We start from the raw sequence: 15,697 nt of genomic DNA, 5'->3' as shown, positions 1-15,697 counted from the left end.
AGGGCACTGGAGATCGGGCCCTCTGCTGAGCCCAGGGTTGCCAGCTCTCGCTATGTCTCAGGGAGGGACAGGATTTCAGGCCAGGTGGGAGCTGGGCTGGCGATTACCAAGAATCTCCACCCCTGCCAGGGAAGAAACCCCCTCTGGCTGGCTGCCTTCCCTTTGCCCTGCCCCAAGGGACAGGGCAGCCATTCAGGGCTCCTGCAGGAGGCAGTCAGGACTCCCCTCTGGAGCCGGCAGTTTTCTCACAGCCCAGCAGCTCATCCTGCCTCCCGTCCTGCAGCACCTGCCCTGTTTTCCCTGGTCCTCTCGGCAGGGGAGGGCAGCCCGGCCAAGTTTGAATGAGTGGCAATGAGAGAGAGAAATATACGCCTAGCTCATGTCAGTGAGACTGCAAATAAGCTGTGGAAAGGCTGGGGGGCTGCGCTGCCACCCCTTCCCATCCCGGCAGAGCCCACCCCTGCCTGGACAGGGTGCGCCAAGCGGGGTTCGGCTTGGCGAGCCGGGCAGCTGCGGGCGGGCGGGAGACAGAGCAAATCATTGACAATCTGACTAAGCGTGTCAACCAATGGCAGAAAAATCCCCCTTCTACAGCAGGGTACTGCTCTGCCGGGGCTGGCCTGACACGCCGCAGCCTACTGCAACCCAGCCTCAAGTGCAGCTGCAAGCCAGGTGGGTTAAACCCCGTTATCCTTGCACCCAGGGATTGCACAGGTGCTCTCTCGAGCTGAACAGGGCTGGCTGCATGCAGCTCAGTGCAAGGGAGGGGGATGGTGCCTGCTGGGCGTTCGGGCTTTCCGTGCAATGCCCAGGCGGGACCCGTGCATGGCAGCTGCCGGGGAGGGGGGCAGGCAGGGGTTGGCAGTAATGGATGAAAGGAAAGGACAGAACCTGGAGAGCTGCTGCCAGAGGCATGATGCCAGCTGAGCCCGGGCTGTGCAGAGGGGCTGCCTGACACTGCACTGCACCGGCGGATCTCCGTGCTGCACAGCACCGGGGGGAGAAGAGGGGGGAGGAGGCGTGGGGGGCGGAGAAGCAGCAGCCGGAGCGGTGGAGGGGATGGGAGCCTCCTCCTCCTCATTCCCGGGGAGCCAGGCAACAGCCGACGCTGCCTGCAGCCCCGGAGGGAGCGAGCGAGCAGAGCTGGGGATGTGGGAGGGCAGCGCAGAGCCGAGAGCCAGCCAGCGGCTGCATGCAAAACCCGGCTCCAGACTTCAAGTCCATAGCCCAGTGCTGGCTGCCCGGAAAGGCGTCACTTTTGGAAAATGTGCTAAGGGGAAGCGGCTGCTTCCCCTGCACCCCCCTAGCTACGCTACTGCCAGAGCCCCATCTGGGCCTCCCTCCATTTCCCCAGCCAGCTCCAAACTGAAACTCTCCAGCCCCTCCTCCAGCCTTTGCCTTTACCCGGGTCAGGAGGTCACCTGATCTCTTTGTTCTCCAACACCTTCAGTTGGCACATTTCCAGGAGAGGGGCCCACGCCATCTGTTTCCAGGAGACAGGGCGTCGGCCATTCTCTGTGCAGACAGCATCACACTGGCCCTTTAGGGCTCTGCCAGGGCCGGCTCCGGGCACCAGCTGAGCAAGCTGGTGCTTGGGGTGGCAGATTGTTGGAGGCGGCATTCTGCCCAATCCTAGGGCGGCACGACCGCTTTTTTTTTTTTTTTTTAGTTCTTGTTCCGCTCCGGCCGCCCTGTAGGGGGCGGCGGCGGTGAGAACCAGAGTGCCCTGCAGGGCAGTCATCTTCCTTCCCTCCCCGCCGACTGGAGTGGAGCCCTCGCGGCAGGCGGCAGGAGGCAGCGCAGCGGGAGGCCGCGTGGCAGTGCCCCTGCTGTAGCCCTGGTGGCCCCCTTCTCTCTCTCTCCTGCCCGCTCCCTCCCCCTCTCCCCCAGCCGGTCCCCCTGCACCCGCGCTCCAGCCGCGCCGTCGGTTTTTGGGTTTTTTTTGCTTGGGGTGGCCAAAAAGCCAGAGCTGGCCCTGGGCTCTGCATCAATCACACCCCCATATCCCACCACCTAGATACTTAAGAAATGCAAAGGGGAAATTGAGGCACTCACACAGTATTCAGAGAAAACATTAAGAATATTCCCACTTCGTCACAGCAGGTGTAAATGAACCCTGTAGTTAGTAAGAAGTGGAAGGAGGAAGTACAAATACTAACTGTGAACACCAACGGCCCAGAGAAAGAGTGAGGCTAGCTCTGTTTCTTGTGATCTGCTGCTATTTTTCCTGTGCTGAAGTAGAGTAAGAATATTTATACTGTATTATCACAGTGTTTTGCACTTTCAGAGTGTCAGTGCGACCCACACTCCTTGTACTGCAGCATTTGACTTTATTTCTCTGACAGGAAGCGAAAGGTGCAGTGGGGAGGGGACATAGATTTTAGCTGGATACTCTGGGCCTCTGTTACATTATGGGCAACCCAGCTGGCAGGTCACACCCTAGTCACCCTCTGAGGGCAGAGCTAGAGTGCAGGGTGGGGGGAGGAGGTTATAAATACAGGAGTTGAAGGGCTTTTATACACTTGAAAGGCTACAACGGCACAGCTGCAGCGCTGCAGCTGCACCTCTGTAGCCCTTTAGTGTAGACTCTACCTATGCCGACCGGAGGGGTTCTCCCTTTGCTGTAGTTCATCCACTTCCCCGAGAGGTGGTAGCTAGCTTGACAGAAGAATTCTTCTGTTTACCTAGTGTGGTCTACAGTGTGGGTTAGGTTGGCTTAACTATGTCAGTCAGAGGTGTGGATTTTTTATACCCCAGCTTTTTAATGTATACCATGTTGAAGACAGCCCTGTGGACTCAGTGGCTGATAGATGCAGCACTGAGAGATGTGTCTGCTGTGGGAGCTGGTCCCAACCCCTGTACCACCGTGGATACAGGGCATTGCTCTGCCAGCTTTATTTTCTAGGGCAGCCCTCCATTGGGATAATGTTTGTTGCACCATGGTGTGTTCTATGGACCTAGAGGAAGAGTTGGGGGCAGTATTTGTTATTGTGGAGACCACAGAGCCTATGGAATTTACATTTAGCTATCAGCTGACTGCTCTAAACTGGGATTCTGTCTCAGTTAAAGAGAGAGAACGGGGCAGCACTTAGTGAGGTGAGCATTTGTGAATTCTTGCCTGCCTTAGCTGGGTTTATGGGGAGAGGACAGTGCTCTATGGAGTGAGAGCCTTACAGAGATCCAGGGAACAGATATTGTAGAGGCTGCTTCCAATCCTGGTACCACTTTGAATACAGGCTACAGATTTCTGTTTTACCAGCAACTGAGAGACCCAGTCAATTCTTGACCTAAACCTAGGGCTGGAATGCTGCTAGCTGCTGAGATGCCCAGACTATTTTGTTGCGCACCGAGTTCTGAAATGTTTGAAACAACTGAGATTCTGCCGTTTCTCAAGCTCTGAAGACACTCTACATGTTACAACCACACTGCAAAGCCTGAGAAATCATCTCTAAGAGAAGATCAGTGGGGAATGTGTTTTGATGTGTGTGCTGAAGTATAGAACATGTTAAGTTGGAACTGAAACAAAAGGGAGAAAGTCTGTATAAGGAGAACCTGTGGATTTACTGTCTAATAGCTTTTGTTTAAAAGTTACTTATAGTATTCCAAATCCTATTGACATTTTTTTCTGTGTGCATTAAATGTTTGTTTTACTAAGGCCATGTCTACACTAGGGGCACTACAGTGACAGAAGGGGTTTCACTATTGCTTTAGGTAATCCTTACTGAAAATGAAACGTAGGCTCTTAAACCAGTTAGTCATTCCCATGCTGAATGGAGCAACAGCGAAACAGCTGGAAAAACCTGGCCTAAGCCACTATGGATAGCCATCAGATAACTTGCCATCTATCAGCTATGGCAGTTCTCTGGTGTGGCATGGGGAAGCCTTTGAAGATCTTTGGAGAAGCCTGCAGGAAAAAGGACCCAAACCATCCCGATGTGTAGAAAGAATAGTAAATATGGCAGGCGACCAGCTTGGCTAAACAGTGAAATCCTTGCTGATCTTAAACGCAAAAAAGAGGCTTATAAGAAGTGGAAGATTGGACAAATGACCAGGGAGGAGTATAAAAATATTGCTCAGGTGTGCAGGAGTGAAATCAGGAAGGCCAAATCACACTTGGAGTTGCAGTTAGCAAGAGATGTTAAGAGTAACAAGAAGGGTTTCTTCAGGTATGTTAGCAACAAGAAGAAAATCAAGGAAAGTGTGGGCCCCTTACTGAATGAGGGAGGCAACCTAGTGACCGAGGATGTGGAAAAAGCTAATGTACTCAATGATTTTTTTGCCTCTGTCTTCACGCACAAGGTCAGCTCCCAGATTGCTGCACTGGGCAGTACAGCATGGGGAGAAGGTGACCAGCCCTCTGTGGAGAAAGAAGTGGTTCGGGACTATTTAGAAAAACTGGACGTGCACAAGTCCATGGGGCCGGATGCGCTGCATCCGAGGGTGCTAAAGGAGTTGGCGGGTGAGATTGCAGAGCCATTAGCCATTATTTTTGAAAACTCATGGCGATCGGGGGAGGTCCCAGATGACTGGAAAAAGGCTAATGTAGTGCCCATCTTTAAAAAAGGGAAGAAGGAGGATCCGGGGAACTACAGGCCAGTCAGCCTCACCTCAGTCCCTGGAAAAATTATGGAGCAGGTCCTCAAGGAATCAATTATGAAACATTTAGAGGAAAGGAAAGTGATCAGGAACAGTCAGCATGGATTCACGAAGGGGAAGTCGTGCCTGACTAACCTAATTGCCTTCTATGATGAGATAACTGGCTCTGTGGATGAGGGGAAAGCAGTGGATGTGTTATTTCTTGACTTTAGCAAAGCTTTTGATACTGTCTCCCACAGTATTCTTGCCACCAAGTTAAAGAAGTATGGGCTGGATGAATGGACTGTAAGGTGGATAGAAAGCTGGCTAGATCGTCGGGCTCAACGGGTAGTGATCAATGGCTCCATGTCTAGTTGGCAGCCGGTTTCAAGTGGAGTGCCCCAAGGGTCGGTCCTGGGGCCGGTTTTGTTTAATATCTTTATTAATGATCTGGAGGATGGTGTGGACTGCACTCTCAGCAAGTTTGCAGATGACACTAAACTAGGAGGCGTGGTAGATACACTAGAGGGTAGGGATCGGATACAGAGGGACCTAGACAAATTAGAGGATTGGGCAGAAAAAAACCTGATGAGGTTCAACAAGGACAAGTGCAGAGTCCTGCACTTAGGACGGAAGAATCCCATGCACTGCTACAGACTAGGGACCGAATGGCTAGGTAGCAGTTCGGCTGAAAAGGACCTAGGGGTCACAGTGGACGAGAAGCTGGATATGAGTCAACAGTGTGCTCTTGTTGCCAAGAAGGCTAACGGCATTTTGGGCTGTATAAGTAGGGGCATTGCCAGCAGATCGAGGAACGTGATCGTTCCCCTTTATTCGACATTGGTGAGGCCTCATCTGGAATACTGTGTCCAGTTTTGGGCCCCACACTACAAGAAGGATGTGGAAAAATTGGAAAGAGTCCAGCGGAGGGCAACAAAAATGATTAGGGGTCTGGAGCATGTGACTTATGAGGAGAGGCTGAGAGAACTGGGATTGTTTAGTCTCCAGAAGAGAAGAATGAGGGGGGATTTGATAGCAGCCTTCAACTACCTGAAGGGGGGTTCCAAAGAGGATGGAGCTCGGCTGTTCTCAGTGGTGGCAGATGACAGAACAAGGAGCAATGGTCTCAAGTTGCGGTGGGGGAAGTCCAGGTTGGATATCAGGAAAAACTATTTCACTAGGAGGGTGGTGAAACACTGGAATGCGTTACCTAGGGAGGTGGTGGAGTCTCCTTCCTTGGAGGTTTTTAAGGCCCGGCTTGACAAAGCCCTGGCTGGGATGATTTAGCTGGGAATTGGTCCTGCTTTGAGCAGGGGGTTGGACTAGATGACCTCTTGAGGTCCCTTCCAACTCTGATATTCTATGATTCTATGATTCTATGACCCTGCAGTATTTGTGTTGCATTGTAGAGGAGGATCTTCATCAAAGCACCAGCTGCTCTCACTAAGTGCAGGATCTTTGTGAAAGTTCCCAGCTGGCTCAGGAGCCAAGCTCTGGAGCCATCTGAACACTTTTCTGAAAACTGGGATCTTTCGCAAAGAAGTGACTATTTCTGTGAAGTGTTGTGGGGAATTAATGATCTATAAACCTACACAGCCACTGAGCAAAGTCTGCAGCTGAGGGCTGCAGCCCACCAGCACACAACCCAGGATGAGCAATGGGGGAAGCATTTTGGCCAGGAACACCAGGGCAAACACCTACTTTTCTAGAGTGAAATGGGATTGTAATGGCCCCACAGCTTGGATGAGATCTCTGCGTACAGGTTGCTTCTGCAACACCAACATCAACCTGATGAAGGGCTGAGTCAGCCGTGCTGGGACTGAGGGAATCTGTGAATCACAAACCCCAGCTTTATAGCACAGAGCCATTCTCTCAAGTTCACTCTGTCATAGTGCTAGGATCCACCTCGCCACCCCTCACTGCACCTGGAGGAGCCTCTGATCTGGGGAACTTAAAGAGAGAAACATTCTGATACCCCTAGTTACCTTGAGTACTGTAGTCAATGGGACTACTCATGAAGATCCTAATCTGGGCAGTACACTGCACTGTAACTAACATATACACGTCTGTATTAAATTTACCTGAGCAAATAACCCCGGCCGTGTCTCTGGGGGAGCAGGCTGGGTTGCCGAGGGCCATGCGAGAACAATCCCACAGGCAGGATTCAGTCCCTTCACAATGAAAAGCTTCGCTCCATATGGTTCCGCTCCCTTCCCCGAAATGGGCTCCTCCCCGGATAGACTCGGCGTATCCACAGTTCAGCTGATGGCAGAGGACGTTGGCATCTTGCAAATCCCAGTGGGAGGCACAGAGGCTTCCCCATGTGTCTCCATGTCGGATCTCCACTCTCCCGGAGCACTCGGTGCCGTTCACTAACCTGCCGCCCAGGCACCCTGAGCACGAGGGAAAGTGAGTGTCGAGGTGGCGCAGTGATCAGAGTTAAGGGCAACGACAGGGAGGGGAGTGGGGAACAGGAAGGGATTGTTGCTCATGTTCAATACTAGCAGTTACTCTGTGGGGGCTGTGGGGCTATTCCACACCAGCACATTCACAAACTGATACTTGATCCATCTTACTTAGTGCAAAGGGAGGACAAGGGACCAGAATTTGGTTTCCTTGGTACAGTCCATACTCAAGGCACCACAAGCATTTCACAGAGGGATCAGTTCCAGCAGACTTGGCTGGTGCAGGGACAAGGCGCCAATTTATGGGCCAGGGCCCCACCTGGTGTAAATCAGCATAGCCTCACTGAGCCCAATGGAGCTTGGCCGATTGACACACTGTGAAGATCTGGCTGAGGATGTTCCCCAATCCCCAATTCTTTTCTTTCCCACTGCAGCTGCTCACCTGAACACACAACGTTGGCTTCGCTCCCAGGGGGACACTCAGTTGTGCCCAGCGCAGTAACAAGACAGTCTCTCAGGCGGGATTTGTTTCTCTCACAGCCAAAAGTGCCGTTCCAGACAGGCCCATCTCCTGTGCCAAAGAGCTGCCCTGCTGGAATCGACAGGGCGAATCCACAGTCAAGCTGCTGGCAGAGGGTGCTGGCAGCCTGTAAATCCCACTGGGAATCACAGAAGGTTCCCCAGGTGCCTCCATGGTGAAGTTCCACTCTCCCCGAACACCTTGTGCTGCCGTTTGCCAGCCTGTACCCACCGTACCCTGAGAAGAAGGAGAATGGAGATCAGAGGGACATTTCTGTTGGGATAATTATTTCCCAGTTTACTGGGCACTTTGTTAAATCAGGATGCTCAGACTTGATAATCAAGATCTTACAGTGCAGGCATTATTGCCAATGTCTGCCCTGGGTGAGGGGTTATGTAAGGTCAGGGTCACACTTGGGATGGATTCTGTGTGGGTGGGGTCAGTCTCTTCTTTGGCTCGTCAGAAGTCTGAAGGGGCTGTCCCCAGGATATCACACAAATGTCATGTGAAGAAACTGAAGTTCTTACGTGCCATGGGTGTTGTGTCCGCCCTAGATATTTAGGAGCTCACTGAATCCAAACATTAGTACTCAGTGGTCTGACTGGGGGTGATATCACTACAGAGTGGTGATATTATAGCGAAGTGACAGCTCTGCAATTGTTAAGGTTAAGATTAGCTATTGTTTAAAGCTCAACTCTTCTAAGTGCTCTAAAATCTATATGGTTCCTTAAGTTGCCTTGATATTTGGTGTATCGTACAGTAGCACAGATTTCTATAAGTGACCCAAATTTGGAGCCATTTAACAAGCGGTTCCCAAGATACAGCGCCCAGAAAAAAGACAGCTTGTCTTAAAGTTGGAAGATTCTGGCCATTTAGTTTTGCTCACACAGAGAGATGAAACTAGGGCTCAGCTCATTGCACCAGGGTGTCAGACATTCAAAGGTTACCCACAACAGAGTGTATGGCATCAACCAGCCCTTTGAGGGAAATCAAATTAAAATTTTATTTCAAAAAGAATTCACTTCTCCAGTGAGGTGCTTGAGAAATTTGCTTGCCTACTTGTGCACCTAAAGTATTATATTACGCATGTGCAGTGAGAGGGGCTAGCTATTTGGAAAACTACCAGTAAACTATGAGACATGGGTGGCTTTGAAGATAAATAGTGGTCACTGAAGTTGGGCACCAACCTGGAAAAATAAATAAATTAAAAAGCAGGTGTACTCCTCCAATCTGCCTCTCTTAAAGGGGGATTTTTATTTGGGAAAAATGTAATCTGAGTACAGTGGAATATTTGGAAGGAGCTCAATGGGAGGGAAGGGTGGTGGAAGAGTAGGTGGGACTAGGGGGAGAGAGGTTGGGGGATCAGATGATGGGGAGGGTGTGACACTACGTCCCATTTCCTTCATAGAGATATGGTTATGATATGATTATTGCATAACTAAGATGTATTTTATGCAAGGTGGATCATGTAAGATATCATTGGAAAGGTTATGATTTACTGAATATGATTATCATATTTGTATGAATGTATCATTTTGGTATCTGAAGATAGGCATAATGTCTATACATCTATTACAAATGTGTTTACACCTGGGAACACCCACTAGACAGAATGCAATCAGTCTAGATGACTGGCTGGAAAAGGTCATTAATAAAAACAATAGGCCTTAGAAGATACTAATCTCCCACTGGGGAGCCTTCCTTGTCTCATGGCTGCTGTGGCCCTACAGAAACATGTGACCATGTCACCTGATACTAGACTCTGTGATAATACTAGTGCTTTTTCCACTGTCAGGGCATGGGAATCAAACTGGGAGACAAAGGGTTCCCGCCATATGGAAAAAATATTTAAGGCAGGGGAGCGACATCATCAGGGTTTGTCCTTCTCTGACTCCCCACCCAAGAAAGAAGACTGCTGAAAACACCTGAGAAATAAAAGACTGGACTACGGAGGGTTTTCTAGCCTGTGAAAGGAATATCTGGAGTTTTAAGCAGCTAGCAAGTACAGGTTGCCTACAAGAATCTGCAATTTGCTACTTATAACCAATTTTGTAAGTATGTTAAGCTTAGATTGTGTTTTTGTTTTATTTGCTTGGTAATCGACTTTGATCTGTTTGCTATCCCTTATAATAACTTAACATCTTTCTTTTGTAGTCAATACATTTGTTTTTGTTTTTTAGTTTAAAACCAGAGTGTGGAATTCATAACTGGGGGCAAAAGCTGTTGCAGATCTTCCTCCACACTCAGGGAGGGGCCAAATTTCATGAGCTTATGCTGTATAGTTCTCTGTGCAGCGCAAGACAGTATAACTTTGGGTTTACCCTCCAGAATGGGGTGTGCACTTGAGTAACTGGGCAGTTCCTTAGCTGAGCCTTCCCATGCAGAGCTGATCTCAGCATCTGTGTGAAGCTGCAGCTGGGTGTGTCCCTACCTGTACATTTGTTGGAGCCTGGGAGAGGGCTTGACAGGCTGGTCAGAGCAGTACAGTGTAAAGGAAGCCCAGGCTGGTGGGTCAGGTGGGTTCAGTGGTACCCCAGTTCCAGGTGGCACCCCGAGAGGGGGGGAACCCATCACAGAGGGAATGGGGTTTGAGGGAATGGGAGTGGAGGGGTGGGATGCTGGGAAGGTGGACATGATGGTGAGTGATGTGGGACTGGTGGAGAATAGGGGCAGGAGCACTTGTCAGCCCCACAGTTCCCTCCTATGTGTGTGTGCAATGATTTAGGGACCCCCAACCCATCTATGGCCCTGCCCCCCAATATGACCCAGGTTCTGGAAAGAACTTGCATTGATGCAGGAGTCTGAGCCCCACTTCTACCCCCTCCCCCCCCGCCCGCCCGGGACCTGGGATCTAGAGGTCCTTGAAGCCCTAGTGGTGCTTGAGCTGCACTACCTGTCCCTATGTGTGTGCCAGGATCTGGGGAGCCCTGCTTGTCTATGGGGGTTTGACCGCCTTCCTGGCCTCCTCATGTAAGCCAGGTTCTAGAGGGGTCTTTCCTTTCCTTTAACGTTGCTGCCCCTTTTTCCTGCACCCCACGTCAGCGGCTCTGCTGGCAGGGAACCTACCGGCAGGGATGCCGACAGGCGTGGGGTAAAAGGGGCAGCTGCCCCGGGGCCCACTGATTTAAAAGAGCCCAGGGGTCCTGGCCGCCACTACCGTGAAAGCGGCCAGAGCCCCGGGACCTTTTAAATTGCTACCGGAGCCACAGGTGGCATGGGCCAGGAAGCTCACATGGGCTGGCTGGGGGATGCTGACCCCCAGCCCCTCCCTTCCGCCCAAATCCCTGCCCCTTCTGGGGTCCCAGAGCTGGGCCCCTTATCAGTAAGTCTTTTATGTTACTTTCACCCCTGCCAACATCACACTGCTGAGATGGGGTGAGGAGCTGGGAATGGTTATCTTTGACACATATCAAAAACTCTCCTGAACTGGTGTGTTTGTGGGTGGGGGGGAATGGAATACCCACAGACAGAAACGGAGCAGTACACACATCTTAGGGATATTGTTTCAGGTGAATTCATCTCCCTGGGGTGTTTTCTTTCAGCTGAAAACATCTCATTGAAAAAGAAGCCTTGTGGAATGCAAATGAAGAGCTCTAATAAAAAAGTACTAATTTCAAAGCAAGTGGGCATTGTGTATAATGATCAGAGGTCAAAGACTCAAAATGCATTCCTCACTCTCTGTCATCAAAGGAAGAGTCCATGTGGATAGTGACCCTGTCGACTTGTTTTCTGTGAAAAGAAGCTGTAAGTATGTAATCAGGGAAAGATTCTCAATCTCTGGACTGTTTGGATTCTAACAAGATGGAATAACTGGATGAGAAGATGGAGATCCCCTGAGTTATTCTGGGTAGATGTTTGGGAAACTGGCAGATGCCTACATCTCTGCTACCATTTGGAATTATAGACTGTGACTCACCAGTACATATATTTGACATGCCTTAACCTCTGAATAACTCTCATTTCTTTTCCTTAGCTAATAAACCTTTAGTTAGTTTACTATAGAATTGGCTACCAGAGTTGTCTTTGGTGTAAGATCTAGGGTACCAACTGATCTGAGGTAAGTGACTGGTCTCCTGGCACTCTGAGCAATCTAAATGTGATGTGATTTTTGGTGTAAGTGACCAATTACAATTAAGTCCAGTTTGTCTAGGTGGAAAGATGGACTAGAGAGTCCGAGGGGACCTTTTAGGAGGGGTCAGTATGTTCCTGTTATTCTTGGGGAATGTTTTTGTACCATCCTAGATATTGGGATATTCTGGTACCACTTGATATCGGCATGTGTTTACATAAGTACTCTGTGCCTAGCACTTCTTCGGAATGTGTAGTTCTGCAACATCCACCCAGTTCTTGCCAGGTTCTATGAGCAGGGTCCTGTCTCATACCAGGCCTCTGATACAAGGGCTTATGTCTCAGGTTCTCTTCCTACTACAAGTAGTACTGCTGAAAAGGATCTGGGGGTAACAGTAGACCACAAATTGAATATGACTCAATAGTGTTATGCAATTGTGAAAAAGGCTAATATCATTCTGAGGTGCATTAACATAAGTGTCATATGTAAGACATGGGAGGTAATTGTTCTGCTCTACTTGGCACTGGTTAGGCTTCAGCTGGTGTACTAGAAAAGAGGTGGACAATCTTTTGTATGTGGAGATAGTCTATAGGAGAACAACAAAAATGATAAAACGTTTAGAAAACCTGACCTATGAAGAAAAGTTTAAAAAATGGGGCATGTTAAGTCTAGAGGAAAGAGGACCCCCATTTTGATTTAAAAATTTGGGGGGGACCCCCACCTCGCACTGCTCAGCCCTTACTCTGCCCCCTTCCCTGCCTCTTCTCCAACGCCACGCCCCTGTCCCTCCCCCTCTCCGAGGCCAAACCCTCGCTCACTCCATCCCCCCTCCTTCTGTCACTTGCTCTGCTCCACCGTCACTCACTTTCACCAGGCTGGTGCAGGGAATTGGGATTCAGAAGGGGGTGCAGGCTCTGGGAGGTAGTTTGGGCATAGGAGGGGGTGCAGGGTGTGGGATTTTGGAAGGAGTTTGGGTGCAGGAGTGGGTGAGGGGTGCCGCATCTGGGAGGGAGTTTGGATGCAGGCTCTAGGCTGGGGTGGGGGTGTGGAACAGAGTGAGGGCTCTGGGCTGGCGGTGCTTAACTCGAGCAGCTCCCGAAAAAGAGTGGCATATACCGCTGTCAGTGGTTCCTGGCCAATGGGAGCTGCAGAGTCGGCACTTGGGCTGGGAGCAGCATGCAGAAACCCCCTGCCCCCCCCACCCAAGGCCACAGAGACATACTGGCCGCTTCCGGGAGCGGTGCGGACCCAGGGTCCCTGCACCTCCACCTCCCTGCCAGCGCCTCCTTCACGCTGGGGAACAGCTGTTCCCCAGCGTGAAGGAGGCGCTGGCAGGGAGGGGGAGGAGTTGAGGGAGGAAGAGGAGTTGATCAGTGGGGCTTGCTGACCCCCTGGAGTACCCTCAGGGACTCGAGTTTGAGAAATGCTGAGTTAGGTGATAGGAGCTAAAGGTATCACATGTGCATACTGTGATATAGCATGGACAGAGGGTAGCAGGAGAGTGATTGATGGGAGATATGTAAGCCCCAGGATGATGAGAGCCTTATTCCCAGTAGAGGGAAGAGAGGCTGCTACAAATTAATTGGAGCACCTGAAACCAATTAAGCCAATTAGAGCACCTGAAGCTAGTCACCTGATTAAAAAACCCTGCTTCAATTAGACAGTTGGAGGAGTTGAAGCAGAATGGTTTGGTGTTGGAGCAGAGAGCAGTTTGGAGAAGTGTTGTGGCGGGCCAGAAGACCAAGACCCTAGGTAAAGGGAAACCGGGCTTGTGCAGAGCAGAGGGACTCTACAGACACAAGGGGTTGGGAGAAACTTGGTCCAAGCGGAGAGAGGGCATGAAGCCCCACAAGCTGAAGGGCGGGAGAGGGAAGTAGCCCAGGGGAAGGAATTGCTATTTCAAGTGGTTCACTGCTATCCCTAGGGTCCCTGGGCTTGGACCTGGAGTAGAGGGAGGACCTGGGTCCCTTCCTCTCCACTCCCCTTTTCTGGGATGCTAATGGTACAGTTGATACCCCAGTTCAGGGGTGAGAAATGGCACTGTGAACCCCCACAAGAGGAGAAAATGCAGGATGCATCATAATAGTGCTGGCAATTTGCCACAGTACATTGCAATTTGACAATGCAAATGTTTTTAATTTATATTCTTTCTATGTTTGTTGCCTAATATTTGCTTCCAGAAGTTATTGTTGCTTCATATGACTTTACAAATTACACCCATGCAATAGCACGGGCTTTCAGCTAGTCTCTAATAATCAGATCTGTATGAATGGGTGGCAAAAAGCCAACCCCCATTGCAGGGCAATAATATAAAAGTAGCCACAACTGCTCCAATTCTGTCAAGTAAGTTTAAAATAACACCTGGCTCCTTCATAGCAGTATGCATTCAAGTGCCTGAAAGCATTTTACACTAATGAAGTTAAGCCTCACAGCCACTCATTGAGGTAGGTAGTATATTGTTGTCTCCATTTTACAGATGGGGAAATTGAGACATGGAACATTATTAAATACATCAGCAGAGTGTGAAACAAAGACCAGGTCTTGTGATTTGTGCTTCTGTTCTCTGGCCAGTACACCCTGCCCCCTCCCTTTACAGATCTATCTGAGTAGGGAGGAGACTGCTCAGCAGTGGAGAACATGTCACTAGTGGAGGATAAGGGGAATAAGAGCTCTGCTGGGATCCTATTTGTGTAGTGGGAGAAAAGTGAATCGAATTGTCCCCGTTTATTGGAGAGACTTGAAATAGAATGAGGAATGTGAGAAAGATAATGAGGTTTCCCGCCATCACAGCTTGGCTCCCCCTAGGTGATGGGAGAGTGGAGCCACCCTCTCTAGCAGACAGGAATTCTTTGGAGCAACATGGAAACACACAAAGTCTTCTTGGAAGTCGGTTCACAGGAGGGATATGTAGATGTGGGAGAAAAGAGACTGAGCAGCCCAGCTGTAGGGCCCATGTTAGTGACCTATTAAAGTGATCAGAATGAATTCTTACCTGAGCACAATACGCCAACATCATTAGCATGGGAGCATGTGTTAGGAGGCGAGATCCTGGGACATTTCTCAAGAAGAGACTCATTCCCCACACACTGGAACGCTTCCTTCCAGATCAGATCACGTCCTTCTCCAAAGTGAGCTGCTTCCAATGTGGCTACAGCCTGTCCACACCCTAATTCATTGCAGATAACGGTAGCAGCTTTGAAATCTAAGTGTGAATCACAGACTGTCTCCCATGTTTTCCCATGTTTGACTTCAACACGTCCTGAGCAGGCAGTGTCCGCTCCAATCAGCCTGACCTCAATGTGACCTAGAGAGTCAATACATTCATCAATGCATGCTGATTACACTACCATCCCATAGCCTCTCCCATGCCTTCATGGGGACAAAATGAAGGGCACCTTCTCCCAACAGAAAAGACATTTATTAAATAGGGTAGCCCTTTACCCTGTATGCCAGTTCCTGTGTTCCAGTGATAAGAGAGAGTTTGAATAAGAGGGCAAAGTGTGACACTGCTGGGGGCTGGGGAAAGACAGTGACAATTCTTGGTAGTGCATAGGTAGAACACAAAGCAGAGTGTTAGTGTGCATGTGTTGGCATTTCTTAGGAAGGATGTTGTGTTCTGCTTCAGTGACACACAATAGTGATTGGGTTAGTGTCTAAATCAGAACCATAAGAACAAAAGGCTTTCAATGTCAAAGTAGTGACAAAAGATGAAACTTCCAAAAACACTTTTTATGACCACAAGTCCCACCAAAAGCCAATGGGACTTATGTGCCTAATTCACTTACACACTTTTGAAAATACATGGAAAAGAAAACAGCTTCTTGGTTTTTAATTCACTGATTCATTGGGTGACCTTGCAGTCTTTGTTTGCTTGCAGGAACAGGGAGATTCCCTGGAATGGTGACTTTTGCACAAGCTCAGTAAGAGCAGAACATGTGTTTATTACTGGAAGAGAGGGCAGATACAGCTCCCTTCCTATTGCTGGTGCTGCTGACTCCAAAAATCTCTTTGCCTTTCCCCAGCCAGGTGGCACCCCCACCCCTGACCTCATCCAGGGAGTCTCAGAGAGCATACCTGCAGATCATGCCTTTAGAGAGACTTTGTGAGGGGTCTCAAAAGGCCCCTCTG

At 49.7% G+C, this 15,697-nt stretch overlaps 1 protein-coding gene across 1 annotated transcript in view; it reads right to left on the bottom strand.

Moving 5' to 3' along the window:
- Nucleotides 1-14,662, bottom strand: part of LOC112061245 (antigen WC1.1-like) — a 53,572-nt gene extending 38,910 nt beyond the window's left edge. The window contains exons 1-3 of the mRNA XM_065584743.1: nt 14,562-14,662; nt 7,423-7,737; nt 6,657-6,968 (exon numbers count right to left, since the gene is read on the bottom strand). Of these exons, the coding sequence (XP_065440815.1) occupies nt 6,657-6,714 (58 nt within the window). The 5' untranslated portion in view covers nt 6,715-6,968; nt 7,423-7,737; nt 14,562-14,662. The remainder of the gene's footprint in view (nt 1-6,656; nt 6,969-7,422; nt 7,738-14,561) is intronic.
- Nucleotides 14,663-15,697: the final 1,035 nt, after the last annotated feature.

The sequence above is a fragment of the Chrysemys picta genome, chromosome 1 (assembly GCF_011386835.1).
Source record: "Chrysemys picta bellii isolate R12L10 chromosome 1, ASM1138683v2, whole genome shotgun sequence".
Classification (NCBI taxonomy): Eukaryota; Metazoa; Chordata; order Testudines; family Emydidae; genus Chrysemys; species Chrysemys picta.
The sequence above is the reverse complement of the archived record's forward strand: the minus strand, read 5'-3'. Positions and strand labels throughout refer to the sequence as shown.